General features: G+C 33.1%; 1 protein-coding gene across 8 annotated transcripts in view; it reads right to left on the bottom strand.

The window, feature by feature from the left end:
- Nucleotides 1–19358, bottom strand: part of LOC140439224 (WD repeat-containing protein 47) — a 234780-nt gene that overhangs the window by 37308 nt on the left and 178114 nt on the right. Inside the window, exons 2-3 of one of the 8 annotated variants that reach the window (XM_072529009.1) lie at nt 17294–17617; nt 14488–14800 (exon numbers count right to left, since the gene is read on the bottom strand). The exons of the other annotated variants lie outside the window; for them this stretch is intronic. Coding sequence (XP_072385110.1) covers nt 14488–14800; nt 17294–17610 — 630 coding nt within the window. The 5' untranslated portion in view covers nt 17611–17617. The remainder of the gene's footprint in view (nt 1–14487; nt 14801–17293; nt 17618–19358) is intronic. 8 annotated transcript variants of the gene reach the window in all.

Raw genomic sequence — 19358 nt, forward strand, 5'->3', positions numbered from 1 at the left:
CTGCCATAAGTTATAATGTCCCGGATTATGGTGTTATATATTTTTTGTTTATTAGTTTTTGACATCGTCTGGTCCCAGAGGACTCCACTTAACATCGATATTACTCTCCTAAAATACAGAGATGACAATGTAACTATGCAAATAAACGTAGCAGAAGGTCTAATAACAAGCAAAATAAGGACGAAAAGAGGAGTTAGACAGGGAAACTCTCTTTTAGGTCATCTAAGATTTGCCCATGACATAGTACCCATAAGTAACAATACAGAGGAATTACTGTACATACTAAAGAAGCTTAAACAATAATCTGCGAAAATCGGTTTAAAAATGAATTCAAATAAAATAAAAGTGATGAAAATTTAAAATACCACAATAGAATTAGATGGAAGTGAGATCGAAAGTGTTAAAAGTATACAGGGTGGTCCTTAAGTAATTGTACAAACGAAAACCGTAAATTCTACACTTTAAAATATTACGATTTAACCCAATTTGCTTTAATAAAATGTTGATATTAAGAAAGATACAGGGTGTTAAAGTGGAAATTTAAAATTTTATTTTTCGCTATAACTTTTACGTTTGTAAATATTTTTTAACAAAAATTTATAATTGGATGCTTTAAAGCAGGATAAATTATAATTTTATACAAACTTTAATGTAACTGATAGAGGGCGCCACATATGCCACATGTGTGGCATAGATTTGCGCCTAACTTTTTTGCTCTTTAAGTTAGCTCTATTTGTGTTAAAAAATATTAAAGATACATTATTTTTACAAGGAAAAGGTATACTAGTAAGTAACCTCAAAATTTAACCGTTTTCGAGATATTCGCATTTTATAAGTCAGCTGCATAATAATTCTTAGTTGTAATATTTGTGCGGTAAAGCACTGAATACCTGTAGATAAGCATAATTCATAGTTTATTCTTATTAAACAACTCAAAGATGATAATGTAACATTACAAAATTTTTGTTATGACTGCTAAATGTCTTATTGAAGAAAATATTCTTCATCTTCTTCTTTAGGTGCCGTGTCCGTATTCAGACGTTGGCTGTCATCATGTTTACAATTTCCCTTTTTTATCGCTTCTTAAGTTTCTATACCTACTGGCGTTGTATTACTTTTTCCCTATTGTAAAATGCTGAAAACCCAAAATATGTGGTTTATGTAAGATGGTACACCACCACATTCTAGAGAGAAGACAGTGAGAACATACTTAAATATAACTGTTCTGAACGTGGGATTGATCGTGGAAGTCATATTCCTTGGCAATGTGGTGAGATATTGATATAATTATTTAATTTATAAAAAATCCCAAAAGGATACTTATTATTCATTACGTAAATTGTTTACCCATTTTTATTAGGACAATTAGAAACTAAAGCCCAGGTATTGAATAACACATATGTGTATTGTTTCATAATACTTTTGCTACCAATCTAACCTTAAAGACTCAGCATACAAAAACATCGTCGTTGGCCTAATAACCGATATTGTTATAAATATAGTAAACACACAGGTAATTTAGTTCAGCATATTAGTTCGTTAGTTAATCATAATAGACCGTTTGTTCGAGATGTAATTATAGTTACTCGTAAGCTGTAACGTAATCATATAAATAAGTAATGTCATCGATAGGTTATTTCGTGTTTATATAAGTAACCAATAAATCACACGCATCACAGTTTAATACATTATTTAACCTTTGCGACAAATAAGATGTAGTTCCATAATATACCATAAGGTTTGGATATGTATCCAAAAGAATATATTCATCCATTATACATTATAGCCACCACGTAGCCCAGAATTTAATCCGCTTGATTTTCTTATATGGGGCGTATTAAAACAACGTGTCTATAAGAATCCCATAAACATTCGCAATCAACTATGGGAAGAAATAAATACCGCAGCAGTTTCTTTAGAACCAATGATGCTATTTAATAAGACGATCTTTTATGTAATATATTGACAAAGGAATTAAAGAAAATGGTGTACATATCGAACACTTACTTTGACAAAAAGTTATGTTATTTAGTTTAACTATTTCTTAATTTGGTTTGTAAACAAAATGTTTTGATTATGACTTTAATTTAACATAAAACGTAATATGTTTGATGTAAAATCCTATTATTCTGTTTTTGTCAAATCCTATTATTAATTATCCTGCTGATATATTTATTTTATTTAATATTTCGTTAACTATTAACTTTAGTTTAAGGTATTTTATACCAAAATTTAGATTTATTAACGATTTTGTCTATTTTTCCTTCGTTGCCTGGAGTAATTGCCTTAAATCAGAATTATGCAGCGGATTTGTAAAATGCGATTATCACGAAAACTGTTAAGTTTTGAAGTTATTAAGAAGTATACCTTTTTTTTGTTAAAATAATGTATCTTTAATATTTTTTGTCACAAATACAGGTAACTTAATGATCAAAAAAGTTAAGTGCAAATTTATGCCACATATGTGGCATATGTGGCGCCCTCTATGAGCTACATCAAAGTGTGCGTCAAATTATAATTTCTCATATTTAAAAGTACCCAGTTGTAAATTTTTATGCATAAATATTTACAAACATGAAAGTTATAGCCAAAAATTAAAATTTAAATTTGCACTTTAACACCCTGTATCTTTCTTAATATCAACATTTTATTAAAGCAATTTGGCTTAAATCGTAATATTTTAAAGTGTAGAATTTACGGTTTTCGTTTGTACAATTACTTAAGGACCACCCTGTATAAAAATAGCCCACACGATCAAACTATGTAAACAGAATCAAATGGCAGAGATCACTAGAAGAATCCGATTGACTTGGGCAGCAGTAGGAAGACTCAGTGTTGTATTGAAAAACCATGTACTTACCAAGAAATCTAAATAAAAGTGCATTCAACAGTTGTGTCCTGCTAGGAACGACCTATGGAACGGAGACTGAGACACTTACAGATTAATTATTTGTGATTAATTTATTTATTTAACTAATCTGTTCATTTTATAGTTGACCCTTAGTGGTGCACGAAGACAACCTTCCTTAGTTCATTTGTTTTTTGTAATATTGGCGCTCTATTGTAATTTGTTACATTGACCCAAAATACTTTTTGTTACAACTTCCCATACTTTATTATATGAAAAATATAGAACAAATGTTAATGTAGCAAAATTTCACCATCTAAAAATAAAAATTCAGAAACATTTGAAGCAGGAATTCATCATCAATTTCCTGGTGCGTTCAATGATTTATCGCACTCGGTGCTTAGTAATATGGACCTTTATCTATCTACCTATTAACCTGGATATAAAATTACATTACTGGTAAGAGCCTGATCGTAAGCCAAGCAGTGATTTTCACTTACTTTTTATTACAGCGTCCGGCTACTTACTGTACACGCTTTTTACTACCTTTTACCCGACGCATTCCTATAATGATAATATCTAAATCCTTAATAAGACATAACCACTTAGAACATCTTAAGAGATATCTATTGACTAAAATGAAAGTAACGGTAGCATATGGTTCGTGAAAAATAAAGCAATCTAATATAATAAGCGAAAGTTACCGTGACAGGTCAAATATTTTATTTATAAATTTAAATATATTTACACGATATAGTGCTTTCGAGAAATTATTGCAATAAATAGACGATAAATCCAAATAATTACTCAAGTCATCTGTTACGTTCTATTTCGTAATCAATATAAAAAACTTTGGAATAAACTTTTTATGTAGAAAAATTTAGAAATTATTTTATTAGTTCATTTGTACAACGTACAGTTATTAATTAAAATCAATAGAAGCTTATAGTGCAGTGTATCAAGTCTTTTAAATGCGAATTCAATTAGTATGTATTAATTTTCTTGAAACTTTAAGAGTAAGTAAAAAATACCTTAACAAGCTAAATCTACCCTATGCCTAATGAATGGTGGAACACCTATGTTAAAAATAACCTCATGCATCGACAAGAACATATATTCTAAGGAAAAAATGTTGTATAGTTTTTGTTGTATTGTCGGAACAACTAAATGTTCCGATAATTCAAGAAATTGCTATTTTAATATTTGGGTTATTAATATAAAAGTCGAAACTATTCCATAATTCACCTAATTTATTCTTCAAATCAAAAATACTGCTCTAAAAGACGCCAAGACGAAAAAATAACCATTGAAACAAAGCGACTAATGGAAACTGGAAGAGAAATCAAAGGAAACGAAAGCATTGACGAAGAAAAACTACGAAAAATAAATAAAGAAGTATAAAAAGATATAAAGAAAGATTTAAGAAAATTTAAGAATGAAAAGTCCACCGAACTATAGAAGAGAATAAAAGTCTGAAAGTCCTGAGAATACGGCTAAACAATGGAAAATGTGAAATACACAAACTAAAGAACAAAGAAGGAGTCCCCATATCAAATAGAGAAGAACTACTACACATAGTTGAAGACTTCTACCAAGAACTATACACAAATCAAAGAGAAAGCCAAACGAACTTGGAAGCCTCAGCATCACGCAAAATCATCAGCCAGAGATCACACTAGGCGAAATCCAAGACGCAATGAAAAAGATGAAAAACAACAAAGCACCAGAAGAAGATGGAGTCGTAATAGAAGATATAAATATGGGCGGACGTGCTTTTCTTAACCAAATAAAAATTTTGTTTAACCTAGAGTAGTACACAAGATTCCTAGAGTAGTATTCTAGTACACAAGAAAGGGGACAAGGCGCACCTAGAACACTATAGACCAATCAGCTTATTAAGCCACATCTATAAAATGTTTACCCGAATAATTACGACAAGACTAGAAAAAAAGTTTGATTTCTACCAGCCCAGAGAACAAGCTGGCTTCCGCTCAAAATTCGGAACAAACGATCACCTACAAACAGTAAAAACCTTAATAGAAAAATCGATAGAATATAACAGATCACTGGTACTTATCTTCGTAGACTTTCACAAAGCCTTCGATACCGTGGAATTAGAGAGCATTATAACTGCTCTGAACAATAGTAGAATAGACTACTGGCTTAGAAAGTTAGTACAAACATTGTACCAAAACGTCACAGTGCGTGTAAAACTACATGATACCACCAGAGAAATTCATATAAAGCGAGGTGTGAGACAGGGCGACACTCTCTCACCTAAATTATTTATAACAGTACTCGAATACGCCTTTAAAATGCTAAAGAAGGAAAATAGAGGGATAAAAATAGACGGGGAAATGCTCAATCATCTGCGTTTTGCCGACGATATAGTACTTATCACCGAAGATCTGCGTGAAGCACAACAAATGCTACAAGAATTAGAAAACATATCTTCAACAATAGATATAAAAATGAACATCAGTAAGACCAAATTTATGGCAAATTTGGTTCCCAGCGAACACCTAACCATCCAATATCAAGTGGTAGAATTGACAGAGAAGTACATATATCTCGGTCATGAAATCAGAATAAGCAAGGATAATCAGACCTGCAAATTTCAACGACGAATAACACTTGCTTGGGAGGCGTATGGTTCACTAAGAGACATCTTTAAGAGCAACATCCCGATAGCTATGAAACGGAAGACGTTTGACCAATGCGTTCTTCCTATTATGACATACAGAAAGGAGCAGAAACTCTCACAAAAACAACAGCACTAAAAATGAAAGTGGCACAAAGGCGCATGGAAAGATCGATTCTCAGCGCCAGCGTGACAAAAAAGACAAAATAAGGAACCAAGACCTAAGGAAAAGAACAGGTATCACTGATGTCATCGAAGTGCTGAAGCACTTATATAGCCAAGCTGAAATGGAATTGGGAAAGTCACATAGCGAGACTAAAAGACTCGAGATGGGCCAGAAAACTAATTGACTGGCGCCCAAGAGAAGACAAACGCAGCAGAGGACGACCACCAACACGCTTTATGGACGACATTAGACAAATATCTAAGAAATGGCAACAAGACGCACAGAACCGTGAAGAGTGGCGAAAAATGGAGGAGACCTATGTCCAGCAGTGGACAGAAGAGGTTGCATGATGATAACTCTTCAAATCGGCAACGGTTCTCTGGGGATCATTACGCAATTTCTGTTTCATCTTATGCCACAAACTCTCAATAACATTAAGGTCTAGACTGTTCGAAAGCCATGGGAGGACGTTAACGTTATTGTCTTCTAACCATTTTTTTAGTTGTTTTAGCTGTATGACATGCAGCTCCATCTTGCTGGAATATAAATCGTGACCACTTGGTACAAGACTATTTTTCAAAGTTTCTTCATACTTTAATTGCTGCTTTCATTGTGCCGTTCACCACCTCATATCTTCCTAGACCAGCTGATTGATAACACGCACTCCCAAATCATAATTCCTTTGGGACACTTCACAGTTCTTTTGAGGCAATGTGTATGGAATTATTCATTTTTAGTTCTGATAACCCGTTTTCGAAAGTCCCCATGCAAACATCAAATTTCCATTCGTCACTTAATATGACTCTGAACCGGTCATCAACGGTCCACGAAAACTTTAAGCAACTGCTTCAATTGGACAACATCGAAGATTTCATGGACCGTAGATATTCAGTGACTAATCGAAATTTCATGTTTGCGTGGGAGATTGCTATTCGTGATTGAATATTTCAATTTTTCTTACGTTTTCAAAATTAGGATTATTGGGATTATCAAAATATATCAAAAAATTAGGATTTTTTACAGAAAATACTGTATAGTGTATAATATAGAAAATTTTACGTATCTTCGATAATTTTGTATTTATTTTCAATAAAAGATACTATTTTTAAAAATGTCTTTTAAAAACTTTTGAATCTTATTCATGGCTGATGATTAAATAAAGTGAATTTGAAATGAATAACGTTTATTTGCAATTAATGTAGAAATAGCAATTGTCGTTTTTTTTTTCTCACGAAAAAACCCTATTTTATCATGACTCCCATAGATCATATGCTAGAATGCTTCTACAAAGTCTCATTTTAATGCTTTTTTGTATGTACTTTGTACAAATAAAACGAAATGTTAGTAACAAATACTTTTTTCAAACTACCACCTAGAAGAATATACACGAGGAAGTCAACCCAAAACGGGGAAGAAAAATTTATAACAAACCAAATATTATTAGTTATTAGTTAGTTCTGAAAAATGCCAAGAAGAACCAAAAAGGACGAAATATAAACATTTCAAAATAAAGAAACTAAGAAACTAAATTAAACAAGGAAAAAAGTATAAACGAACAACTAGAGGTTATAACACAAAAAATCAGAACATAAACTATCAGTGAAATAACTTTAAAAGCAGCATACTAAAAATAAAAAAACAAGAATTAAATCAAATTATTCAGAAGGAGAAATGGGACTACGGGAAATACAGTAAATAGAATCTCTATTAGATTGAGATTGAAGAATATTGATGATCTTCAAAGAGTAATCCATATGGTAGGTCAAGTATGGCTTGGAAAAATCAAAGAATCGATACTGAACATCATACTCAACACAGTCTACAAAACGATCAAGAATGATATGCTGCGTTTTGTAAAAATGCATTACGTCATTAGATATGACGATTATTTTAACATTTCTTAGAATGAGAGGGAGTAAAGTAGACAAAATCATTATCAAACTTAGTATTTCATTATAAGAAAAGAAGATCCATGTGAATGTAAGAACCGCAAGATAATAATGAGTTATACCGTCATAATCATCAACATAAGTTGCTTGTGCTGGACATTCAAGTAAAAAAGCAAAAATAAACCAAAATATATTAAAGGACCACAAAAAATTAAATGTTGGATGTTAAAAAAAAGTTGGATGAGCTAGTTGGGTGAGTGTGGAGTGTAGAAATGAGTTGGAACACGAAAGGGAGTCCTAAAGTCCTAATACAATTTGTAGAAATATGCTAGGATTACACAGGCCCACAAAATTTAATCAATATTCGGAGCGAAAGATCAAAATATACTTTTTAGAAGATTTTTTGTGCACTAAATCCGAATCTGAACTCAAATGGCCAAATTATCTCTGGTTTCTGAGATATCCTAACTTAAAAGTGCAAAAAAGCTGCTTTTCTGCTGTGCTGAATTCCGCATTGCCAAATTGGTTTTAGTTTCTTAGATATCTTAACCTAAAAGTGCAAAAATAGTGGTTTTTGGTTTGTATTATATGTCTATGGTTTTTGGCCGATTTTGAGGTTATGTAGCATCATAATTTAATTTTTCTCCCTGAAACTGTTATAATCATCTTAAAGTATAGGTCTCAATCTTCTAGCTTCTGTTTTCGCTCAGATATCGCATTTTAAAGTTTCTTAGTTTTAAAAAATCTGCAAACCATGTGATTATATACACCCACCGGCACGAAAAACGGAGCACTTGCAGTTTTAAAATAAAAACTTAAAATCTTAAACAAAGAACTGTTTCAGTAGATAACAATTTAAAAATTAAGGAAAAAAACGTAAGTAATTTGCAGTAATACAATATTATTGACATGTTAAAATTGTGGCGAACGCGCCGGTGTACAACCAACATTTATTTCACATTCCACATTTATTTCTCATTGCAGTTGTTACATAATAAGCTAATTGAGAAGGCACGATTACCTGATCTAAATATTTATTTTCGTGATTGAGCGGCGTGACTCTTCAACATAAGATATAATCTTATGATGAATGAGGTATTATTTTAATATTGTTCTATTACATAAACGTCTAAATACATTCATTGTTACATGTTAACATTACAGTGACCTCTGTATTAAGTAATGTCGGCTGGGAAGCGAAAATTCGTTAATCTGGTACGGTTAAACAACAAAGAATTGGGTTGAAAACTTCGTAATTATAACGAGTATAATAATTGTTACATGTAATAAGAATAAATGGTTTCTCAAGTAATCATAACCGAATGTGGGTCAAATTTGAATCACAAAAAAATCATTTAAAAGATTCAGTCTTCTTAAAGTTAACGGATGATAAAGAGCATGATAAATTATTTAGGTTGCGCTATTGTAAATGTTTAGAATCGAGTCACTTTAGACCAGTGATTGGGGGTCTTGGGGGGAAAAATTGGAGGTCTATGAAATGAAAATGGGGGTCAATGGTAAGAAATTTCAAAAATTGCAAAAAACAGTATAATTGATATAATTTTGCCATTCAAAAAAATTAGAAAAATATAATATTTATTATTAATACAGGGTGTTTCAAAAAAAGGTAACCCCGTCTCTAGGGTAGGTGAAAAACTGAAAAAAACGTGGGGTTTGATTAGTAAAAAATTTTTGTAACGCCATCCGTTTTCAAGATACAGGGCGTTGAAGAAAAAAAAATTTACGCGTTTTTTACGATTTTGCCGAAACTACTGGCAACATTGTAATGAAATTTTATACAAATATGTTTTGGAAGCTGATACATCCCATGAATTTGTTTTTATATCTGATTCTCATAGAGGGCGCTAGTTACACGGATCGTACTAAGTATTAGTCAATATAACTTTTTTAAGGGTATAATTATTAATCAAAATTTCAAGTAAACTTAAACATCATTCAATTTTACACGAAAAAGGTACTCTTGGTAAAACTCGATACTGTGTACCGTTTTCGGAATATTTTGATTTGAAAATTATGAAGTAATAATTGATGCTGGTATAAAATAGTTAGTAATTAAACAAAACTCACAAGAAGAAAATTAAATTAATGACTAAGAACATAAAATAAAATTCAATTACAGTAAGTGTTCAAAATGCCCTCCGTTTTCGGGAATACACAAGTCTATTCTTTTTTCTAAAGATTCCATTAACCTTCTAAACGGTAGGGGATCAGCTATGATGTCATTAAATTGACGTTGAATTCTTTCTTCCAATTCTTGGCGTGAATTTACCTCTGTAGCATAGACTTTTTCCTTAATATACGACCAAACTGCGTAGTCCAAAGGGTTAAAATCGCATGACCGAGGAGGCCAATCAATCGGAGCTTCTGCACCTCTACCAATCCATCGATTCTGAAAATGATTACTCAACCAATTACGACACCTTCTATCAAACTGTGGTGGAGCTCCATCGTGCATAAAAAATAAAGATCATCGCTCGTTTATCGTTAAATCTTCTAATTTCTCGAATAAAGAATTTTTTAAAAAATCAAGATACATATCACCATTAAAATTTCCAGGTAGAATATGATAACGTATTAATTTGTTACCTAAAGTGCTGCCCAAACATTAACTTTAAATGAGTGCTGGTAATGTGATACCCTTTTAACTCGTGGATCCTCATCATACCAGTAGTGTGCATTATGGGAGTTAAACATACCTTGTCGCGTAAAGGTAGCCTCGTCCGTAAAAAGAATGCATTTTAAAAAATTTGGATTGTGGGCTGTCCTTTGTTGCAATGTATCATAAAAATCCACTCTAACCGGTAGATCATCTGGCAAGAGCTCTTGGACTTGTCTGTAATGATAAGGATGTAATTGCTGTTCTTTCAGTATCCGCCAAGTACTTGAAGAAGAAGTATTTGTTTGTCTTGCTATATTCCTTACGCTAACTGTTAAATCTTGATCAAGTAAATTTAAAATATTATTTTCTTTATTAATTGTTCTTGTTGTTCTTGGTCGACCAGAATTTATTTTATTTGGTCTCACATTCCCAGTTTCTGGACAACGTCGTTCAACGGCTCTAAATGTTTTTTTACTTGGTAAGTTTCTTCTAGGAAACGTTTCTGCATAACGTGTCACAGCTGCACTAGAACATCCTAAACATTCGCCTAAGGTTAATAACATGTCAGTGTATTCAACATTTGAGTACATTTTGATTTGATTTTACAAATAACAAGGTTTCAAAACTCTAATTATTGTTGATTTATCGTCATAACAATCAATAAATGTCAGATTTCCATGGCACACTTGGAGAAACTAGAGGTATACCTATTAGAACTTTATCATTACTACCAGCATCAATTATTACTTCATAATTTTCAAATCAAAATATTCCGAAAACGGTACACAGTATCGAGTTTTACCAAGAGTACCTTTTTCGTGTAAAATTCAATGATGTTTAAGTTTACTTGAAATTTTAATTAATAATTATACTCTTAAAAAAGTTATATTGACTAATACTTAGTGCGATCCGTGTAACTAGCGCCCTCTATGAGAATCAGATATAAAAACAAATTCATGGGATGTATCGGCTTCCAAAACATATTTTTTACTAAGCAAACCCCAATTATTTTTCAGTTTTTTACCTACCCTAGAGACGGGGTTACCTTTTTTTGAAACACCCTGTATAATTAATATCGTCAGTCTAAAACTGCTTTCACTTGATCTCAGAGCAGTTTATACACGTATCACTTGCTCCATGATTGCGCCTAACTTAGCGTCGCACTCTAAGTTCTTTCCCGGCAATAACCTTATTTTATAATAAGATAAAGAGGTAGTTAAATAAAATTAAAGTGAATCAATATAATTTTGTTTGAGAGTTCTGGACAAAAATAAGTACTACATTATTTTTATAAGACATTATCCGAAGTTTTGTACTCGTTTTTAGGAGAGATGTGAAATACTTGAGTTATTAGTAGTTCAGTATCCAAATCATGCTCAATTACACATATTTTCCTCAATGTCTTTGTGCCTTTTATGCAATAAAGTTTTTAATGACGCTATGAAATCATCTAAGCTGGAAAAACATCTGAAAATAGAAAGAAAGAAGAGAAACTTCAGAAGAAACCCACGCTGGACAAAATGTTCGCTTGGGCGTCGTCACAAAGAAACGATGATGGTTTGTGAGCGTCTTACAATATCGGAAAACCGCATACTATTGGAGAACAGTCAATTTTGCCAGATGTTGAAGAGGTTTTAAAAAAATTATTTAAGCAAAAACACAGTTTAAAGACGTATTGATGAATAATTGAGTTATGAAGTTGAAAGCTTCTTTTGCAATTATTTGCAAACTACCCATTTCTTCATACAGATGGATGAGTCAAGCATTATGTTTGGCATATGTTCATTTTATTATGGATCAAAATATCCACGAAGAATAATTGCTATTTACGAGAACTTCGACAACCGATACTAAAATATAGAATCGATATTTTACGTTGTGAAGGCTTACTGAAAAAGCAATTCGTATATCAAATCTTTCCAACTTGTCATTGATGCAATAAACCGAATCCGAAACAATGCGTTGAATACGCGGTGGAATGGGCGAGAACTTCCACCAATTACTTCTTCACCCTAACCGACGATTTCGGAAGGCTTATTCCTAACAAGATTTTTTATACTACTTGAAACTGTTTTAGAGTTTCTCGATACTAAAGATGAAAATTTGAAAGAAAATTTATTGAAGAGAAAAACAGACATTGCAAGGTTACATTTTCAATTTGATAAAAACCTAACAAGAACCGCTGAAACGATCAGCGGTTCTTGCTAGAATTAAACTGATAGCAAAACATTGTACGGTCGAATTTTCCCAGGTCTCCAATTTGTCCCAGGCAATCTGACAGGAAGACAATGTTTCAATATATGTCCAACATTTTAATGCCGTCTATTCAGATTTTGAAACTAGATTTGAGGATATTTTGAAACTGGTAATACCGCAATATCTTTTCTTTTTTATAGCTCGTTTTCTATCCGAATTGTCGAATAAAGGCCTCTCCCATTTCTCGGCATTCATCCCTGTTATGTGCTAGGCGTTTGCACATTGGTCCTGCGACTCTTTTGATATCGTCGCTCCAGCGCATTTGAGGTCTTCCTCTTGGTCTCTTCGCATCGTACGGTCGCCAGTTTCCGACTTCTTTGTTCCATCTACCATCTTCGAGACGTTCGTTGTGTCCAATATCAACCTATATGGTGACATTGAAGAAACGGATGTTATATTATGAAAAGAGGAATTGATTATGGGTTCAAAAAGACATACCTGTTACTTATCCCGTATTATGAAATACCGCGAGAAAGTTTTTAATTGCATTTCCATCTTCATACCCAGTAGAAAGGGGTTTCAGCGCAGGTACAAATCTCATAAAAAAAAATACAAACTGGACATCATTAACCAAGGAGATTTGATGAACTGAATTAATGCCAAATGTAAATAATTTATTATTAAACCATTAAGTTCATCACTTCCATTAAATGAATTTATTTTTTGCTTAATTTTTTGAGAAGAGATACAATCTTTTGATTTAAATTATATTAATAAATGTGTAAAAATGTCTTCACTACTGTTAGAAATTTAAATCTTTTAAAGTGAATAGGCGGGGTCTATCTAAAATTTAAAAACATGACAAGGGGTCTACGAGAGAAAAAAAGTTTGCGAACCTCTGGTTTAGAACAACTATATATGGAACGAGAATGAAGAAAAGCTGAAGATGCGACAGAGAACAGAACTCAAAGACACTGTACGAAATATAGACTAGTCAAATTATCAAATAAAAGGCATTTTCCGTGACACTCTTTGATACAGGTATCTCATAACTGCTTTTGATAAATTTAGTGAAAACAATATGTAATAAACAAAAGATGCAAAAGATTAAACATCATTTTTTAATTTTAAACAGTATATAAACAACGAAAGATCCCTATTTGATTTTAAATATTAAAGGTAAACACCGGTAAAATATATAGAAAAGTGACACAATTTTACTGAAAAAGCATAGAAAATCCTTTAAAATGAGAGTTTGTAAAGTTATTTTTGTTAATTTGTTGCTGTATTATTGGTAAAGTCGATTTTTTGAAAACGATTAATAACTTTTCTAAAAATGCACAAAAAACTTTAATTTCGCGTGGCAATAGGGATACTATCACATGTATTCAGCTATAAAAATTTCAAGAAGTTTTACTTAATAGTTATTAAATACTTAACAGTTTATTATATATTAACCTTATTATAAATAAAATATTAGGTCTACATGAACGACGAGAAAGGTTTATATTATCAAATTAAATCATTTAAGAGTGTAGGCGCAAAATTTCGGGCCAATGCTTTTTAAATGCATTTATTTTTTTTTGAATCCCTAGAAATATAAATATTTTTGAAAAATTTAAACGCAGAGAGACTACATTATTACCGAGGGCCGAAAGTCCCTTAGAATAAACAAAAAGTTCCTTTTGAATGAGATATTTGAAATTAAAAATCACACTTAATTTATTCTTTTTTTTTTCACCTCTGTAACTTACTAAAATAAACATTAAAGAAGTTTTCAGGGACTTTCGGCCCTCGGTAATAATGTAATCTTTCATTCTGCATTTAAATTTTTCAAAAATACCCATTAGTTTTCTTAGGATTAAAAAAAAAATTAATGTATTTAAAAAGCATTGGCCCGAAATTTCGCGCCTAAACTCTTATGATTAAAAAGTTATGTTATTATAAAATAGGTTTATAAATGTACTGTGATTTTAAGCTTATAAAAATTTAAAATAACTCAGAGATATCAACATATATGAAGTTTCCGGTTTTAATCAACGAAAATAAGATAGACGCTGAGCAAAAAATAGTTAATTTTGAAGAAATGATAAGGCTAATAATTAAGTTATCAAAAACTTATCTAACCTTTCTATGTTCCTCCCAAATTGGTTCCTCGTATCCGCAAGAACTTCCAGAACTTCCTCTCCTGCCGGGGTCCCAAGAGTTCCTTCTACCGTCAAGGGAGTCCGTCGAGTAATTCCTAGAGTTTCTTCTTATCGAATTAGGCACTTGTAGGAGATTTTTGTTGTTGATGGCGGACATGGAACGGTGCGAGAGAGAATCTTTGCGCAATGATCCCGATGAGCCTATCGGATCCTTCCTTAGAGTAGACGCGAAATGACTGGGATGTTCCATGTCTTTTTTGGGTGGATTGTGAGGAATCACCAGGGATCCGCGTCTTCGAAGAAAAATTAAACGGTTCAGATCTTTTGCTAAGGTGTTAAGGAGAAAGACCAGACCACAGAAAATATAAATAAAGTAGAAGCTGTTTAATAAATATCTGAACAAAAGTAACACATTCATTTAAATAATCCATTGTTAAAATTATTATTTTTAAGTGATGAACCTGATCAAAAAGAGTAGATAAATATCTAGGAATGTACTTTGCACGATTTTTTATGATCCCTATTATAAGACTGCTAGGAATTGAATATCTATAAATAGCTTATAAGTTCAAATTGAGAACAATATGTTAAAACTAATGCAGGGTGTTTCTTTGGGAAAGTAACATACGTTAAGTGTTAATAGGGGACACTTAGACGATGCTAATCCGATACGTAATGGGTCTTAATTCATCAATAACAAAGACACTGAGTGTTTTATCAATTTTGCAAACTTCTTATTTGGTTTATAACTTTATAACCACACTGTATGTTTTCTTTACATTTAGCACGCGAATAATCTTCAAGGTTTCCAATCGATTGACTTATTTATAATTAAAAGAAATAAAAAAAAATATTGGAAAAATGTTCCAACTCAAAAACAACACCGTGTTCCAAATTGATATGTTTTGCAGGGTATACAGAAAACTAGAGGAGGTAGAAAAAACTAGTTAAGATGTCATGACTTCTTGTTTCGTTAAAGTAACGATTTCCCGATCAATTCATCAATAACTTGTTTAACTGTTTGTTCGGGCTATTAGGCCGTTGTCTTCTGAGATTAGTTCTCGACATTTCGCCAACACTAGGGGTTGGCATCTTCTGGAGATGTTACTGCTTCGCTTGTAAGCTGAAACTGATGCCGCGTTGTACTGCGGAGGTGTCATCAAGTGCCCTAGTCTGTCGACCAATAGCACGCACTTGATCCATTTCCAACGATGATCCTACTGATAGCTCATATAAGAAAATTCACACCAACTCTTCATCAAGACTTGGTAAACTACCATACATCCAGAAGTTAATATGAATAAATGCTTAGGGGTATTTCATACATTATACCTGAAGCCTCTAAGTAGAGTTACGTTGGGCGCCATATCACCATATGGGCGGTAAGCGCTTGAAGAATCACTGCCACTTAACACTCCCACGATGCCTTACAAAGGGACTTCGACCAGTCAATTTGAAGTCCACACTGCGTTAATTCCATTATCGATGGATTTGTGGTTTTTCATACACCAGGATTTAAAATAAAACAACATTTTGAAAGGTGGAAACTATCCAGCCACAGAGTCTAAAAGAGTAGAGCGGAGCAGAGCCCCGACATCGGACTCCCAGGGTGCAGAGACCCTATTTGAGAGCCGAGGCCAGACTGAGCCCGAGAGCAGAAAATGTCCCATATTTATAAGTATATTAGTATTTATATGGCATTTTCAGATCTCTCGGATAATGATAAAATTGGAACAGTTTTAAAGCGGGGCGATGCGCATCAGGGTGCGTATTAGTCCACGACTTATGCACCAGGATGACACCATATTTATATTTTCTACTCGCCTCCCCTCCACTGGTTTCGGCGTGAGGGGGCGTGTCGTCCTCTGTAGTAGCTTTCCTTTCTTCGTGTTTTGCGGGAAGGGTTTTTGTGGATTTTAATATCGGTATCCATGTTTTGTTGATTTTTCGTCCTTCTTCTATCCGATTAAAATTATTTGGGTACTTATATATCTCCACTGCTTCCCGATACAACCGTGGGTAGTACTGTGATGTTTTTGTTGTACTACCCACGGTTGTATCGGGAAGCGGTGAAGATATATAAGCACCCAAATAATTTTAATCGGATAGAAGAAGTACTAAAAATCAACTAAACATGGAAACCAATATTAAAATCCACAAAAACCAAAAAATAGATAAAAAATAGAAATAAGACCCATCAAATATAGGGTTTTTGAGATCGCCTGTCCCCTTTTACCAGTTAACGTATGTTCTTTGCCAAAGAAACGCCCTGTATAAGAGCGAATAAGTCAATGGCCAAATCTATGCCCACTAATCGATGGAATTACGGGACGAATAACAAAAGAAAACACAAGTGTTTTGCTCATCAATCATCATTAAACTATAAATGAGAAACATAAAAGGAAATCATAAATGAGAGAAAAAATATGCAGTGATTACACAAAGATAATATGTATATCAAAATTATGTATACTCTGCTAAAAAGACCGAAAAAATAAAAAAGAAACTGAAATTATTATTCGAACAATTATCTGAATAGAAGACGTAGTGGTAATTTTTTTAAGGAGACCAATAGACCGTCAGACCAGGACATAAGTTGGTAGCTTTGAAGCTTTGTTGTTAGTACAAAAATAGGATTTACATATTATGATGAAAAAGTAGTATGGAAAATCTTAAAGAAAATAATTTTTTTAGACTCCATAGATGCAAACACAAAGTATTAATTTTATCCAGAGTCTTATTATAACAACAAAAGTGGTCTGGTTAGTATTTACACCAGGTCTTACCTGGAATATCCGTTGTTGTTCAAAGCAGGCATCGATTCTCTTCTCGGCCCAAGTCCAAAAAAGTCCGGCTCCGTCGTTCTGCTGATAACGTTTCCCAAGGAATCTCTCCGGTTGGTGATGTGCAACACACTTCCGAAGGAGTCTCTACGACCGTTTTTGCCGTGTACTTCACATTTCGCGTTGTGCTTCGAATCGACTTCGACGTGTATTTCCGGAACCGGTTTGGGAACCGGTTTCTGAACCGGTTCGAGTTTGGTTTCGGTGAAAAGCGCGTCGAGACGCTTGATAGCCGACGCGTGGTCGAGAACGGTGCTCATTTCTGATCTATAGGTAGTAGTAGTCAGCAATTAATAAAGGTTGTGCGAACCTTTTATAACTGCTGTTATAACGTTTTCATTTTAGAGTTCTAATTAAAAGTTATTTCTGCGAGTATTAAAATTTATCAATACACTCCTCCCTATCTACCCACGAGATTCCCAGATGTTGTTTTGATTAATATACCTTAAATTCAATTTACTGCATGAATCGACCTAAACACCCAGAGCTGATGAATCTAGCTAATGTACAACGGTTACATGAAACAATATCAACAGTTATCCACAAGCATCGGTAAAATTAGACGGTGATAGTGGACATTATGGTCCAATGACAATACCATCTCAAATACTAGTTGCTACGCACAGACCAACTATTTGGAGAAAAACTAACAACTTTATATAGGTATCAAACAACACCGACATAACTGTGCCGAATCATTTTTAACTTCAAATATTTTAAAAAATAATAATTTTGTCGTTACGAATAAAGAGTATGTTATTTACATAGAATGCATTGGATAATCGAAAAATTGCGCTAAAATAGCAATTTCGCCAGTGGCGTAGAATTGGGAAAGGGTCAACCATTCACTTTTTCCTGTCGTACGCCTCTGGTAGTAGCCAGAAACGTTTATTTAACACAGTTTAGTAGGGTGTACATTACTTACACTTTCTGCTAAGTATGAGAAGGATGTGTCAAATAGTTTTAAAGTACTGGATACATATAATTTTAAAATTTTTAAATAAATCGCCCTCAAACTCAGTATGGCATCAAAGCCAGCATTCAGAAAATATATTGGTACCTGGTGCGGAAATATAGTTTTTACAAATAAGAACATTGAAGCGCATTGAATCATTCAATGTCAATGCCAAAAATTTTGGCGACGCCAAAAAATTACCAACGAATAGAAGAGATAAGACGGAGACACAAAGAGACAGCTTTCAGGGACTGGTATAAAATTTCCAACGCAGCAAGCATATTTTGGCAGTTTGACAATTGAGTCGCTCAGAAGCAGAGTGGCCTAAGTGTAAAATTGATGTTTTGAGATATCGGCAAATAAAGAATTGAGCTAAAAATGAAACCAGTTTTTTTTATTAACCAGTATTATTTTATTCACTTACACAAACATTTCTGGAACCTAATACATTATATGAGTCGAATGCGCAAAAAATTAACAAAAAAAAATCTTTTTTTTTACAAAAAAAAGTCAGTTGGGCCACTATGTCAAATATTAAGCTTTTACGAAACAACATATAACTTTCACTTGGGTCACCTATTCATATGTTTCCGATCCAATATCATTATCTACTGCCTCCACGTTTGTCTTCAGGTTTATGTAAAATTCATGATAGACCGGCGGAATGTAAGGAAGAAGACTCTGAAGGTCTTTATACTTTAGTTGCTCTATGGGTCTTCCAGCAGGATAGAGGATGTCCAAGTAGAAGTCTTCTCTTTTTATCTGAAAGACGTCTGTTCTTTTTTTTGTGACGTCAACACAATTAAATAATACACTCCCCTTATTAGAATACTTAAAATAAATTTTGAATGGCTCTTCTGATTTGAACATTAGCCACTGTATTTTAAGCCATTCTACTTTTATATCTTGCTCTCCTTTTTTTCGGTTTGTAAGTAACTTCTCTAGTTTTTCGGTACACTTAAAATTTTCAGAGGTCATTTTAAATACCTGAAATTTGTTCTTCTTTTTGGAACTGGAAATAACTTTCACCCAATCGTCTGGCAAAAAAATGTC

Source organism: Diabrotica undecimpunctata, chromosome 4 (genome assembly GCF_040954645.1).
Source record: "Diabrotica undecimpunctata isolate CICGRU chromosome 4, icDiaUnde3, whole genome shotgun sequence".
Lineage (NCBI taxonomy): Eukaryota > Metazoa > Arthropoda > Insecta > Coleoptera > Chrysomelidae > Diabrotica > Diabrotica undecimpunctata.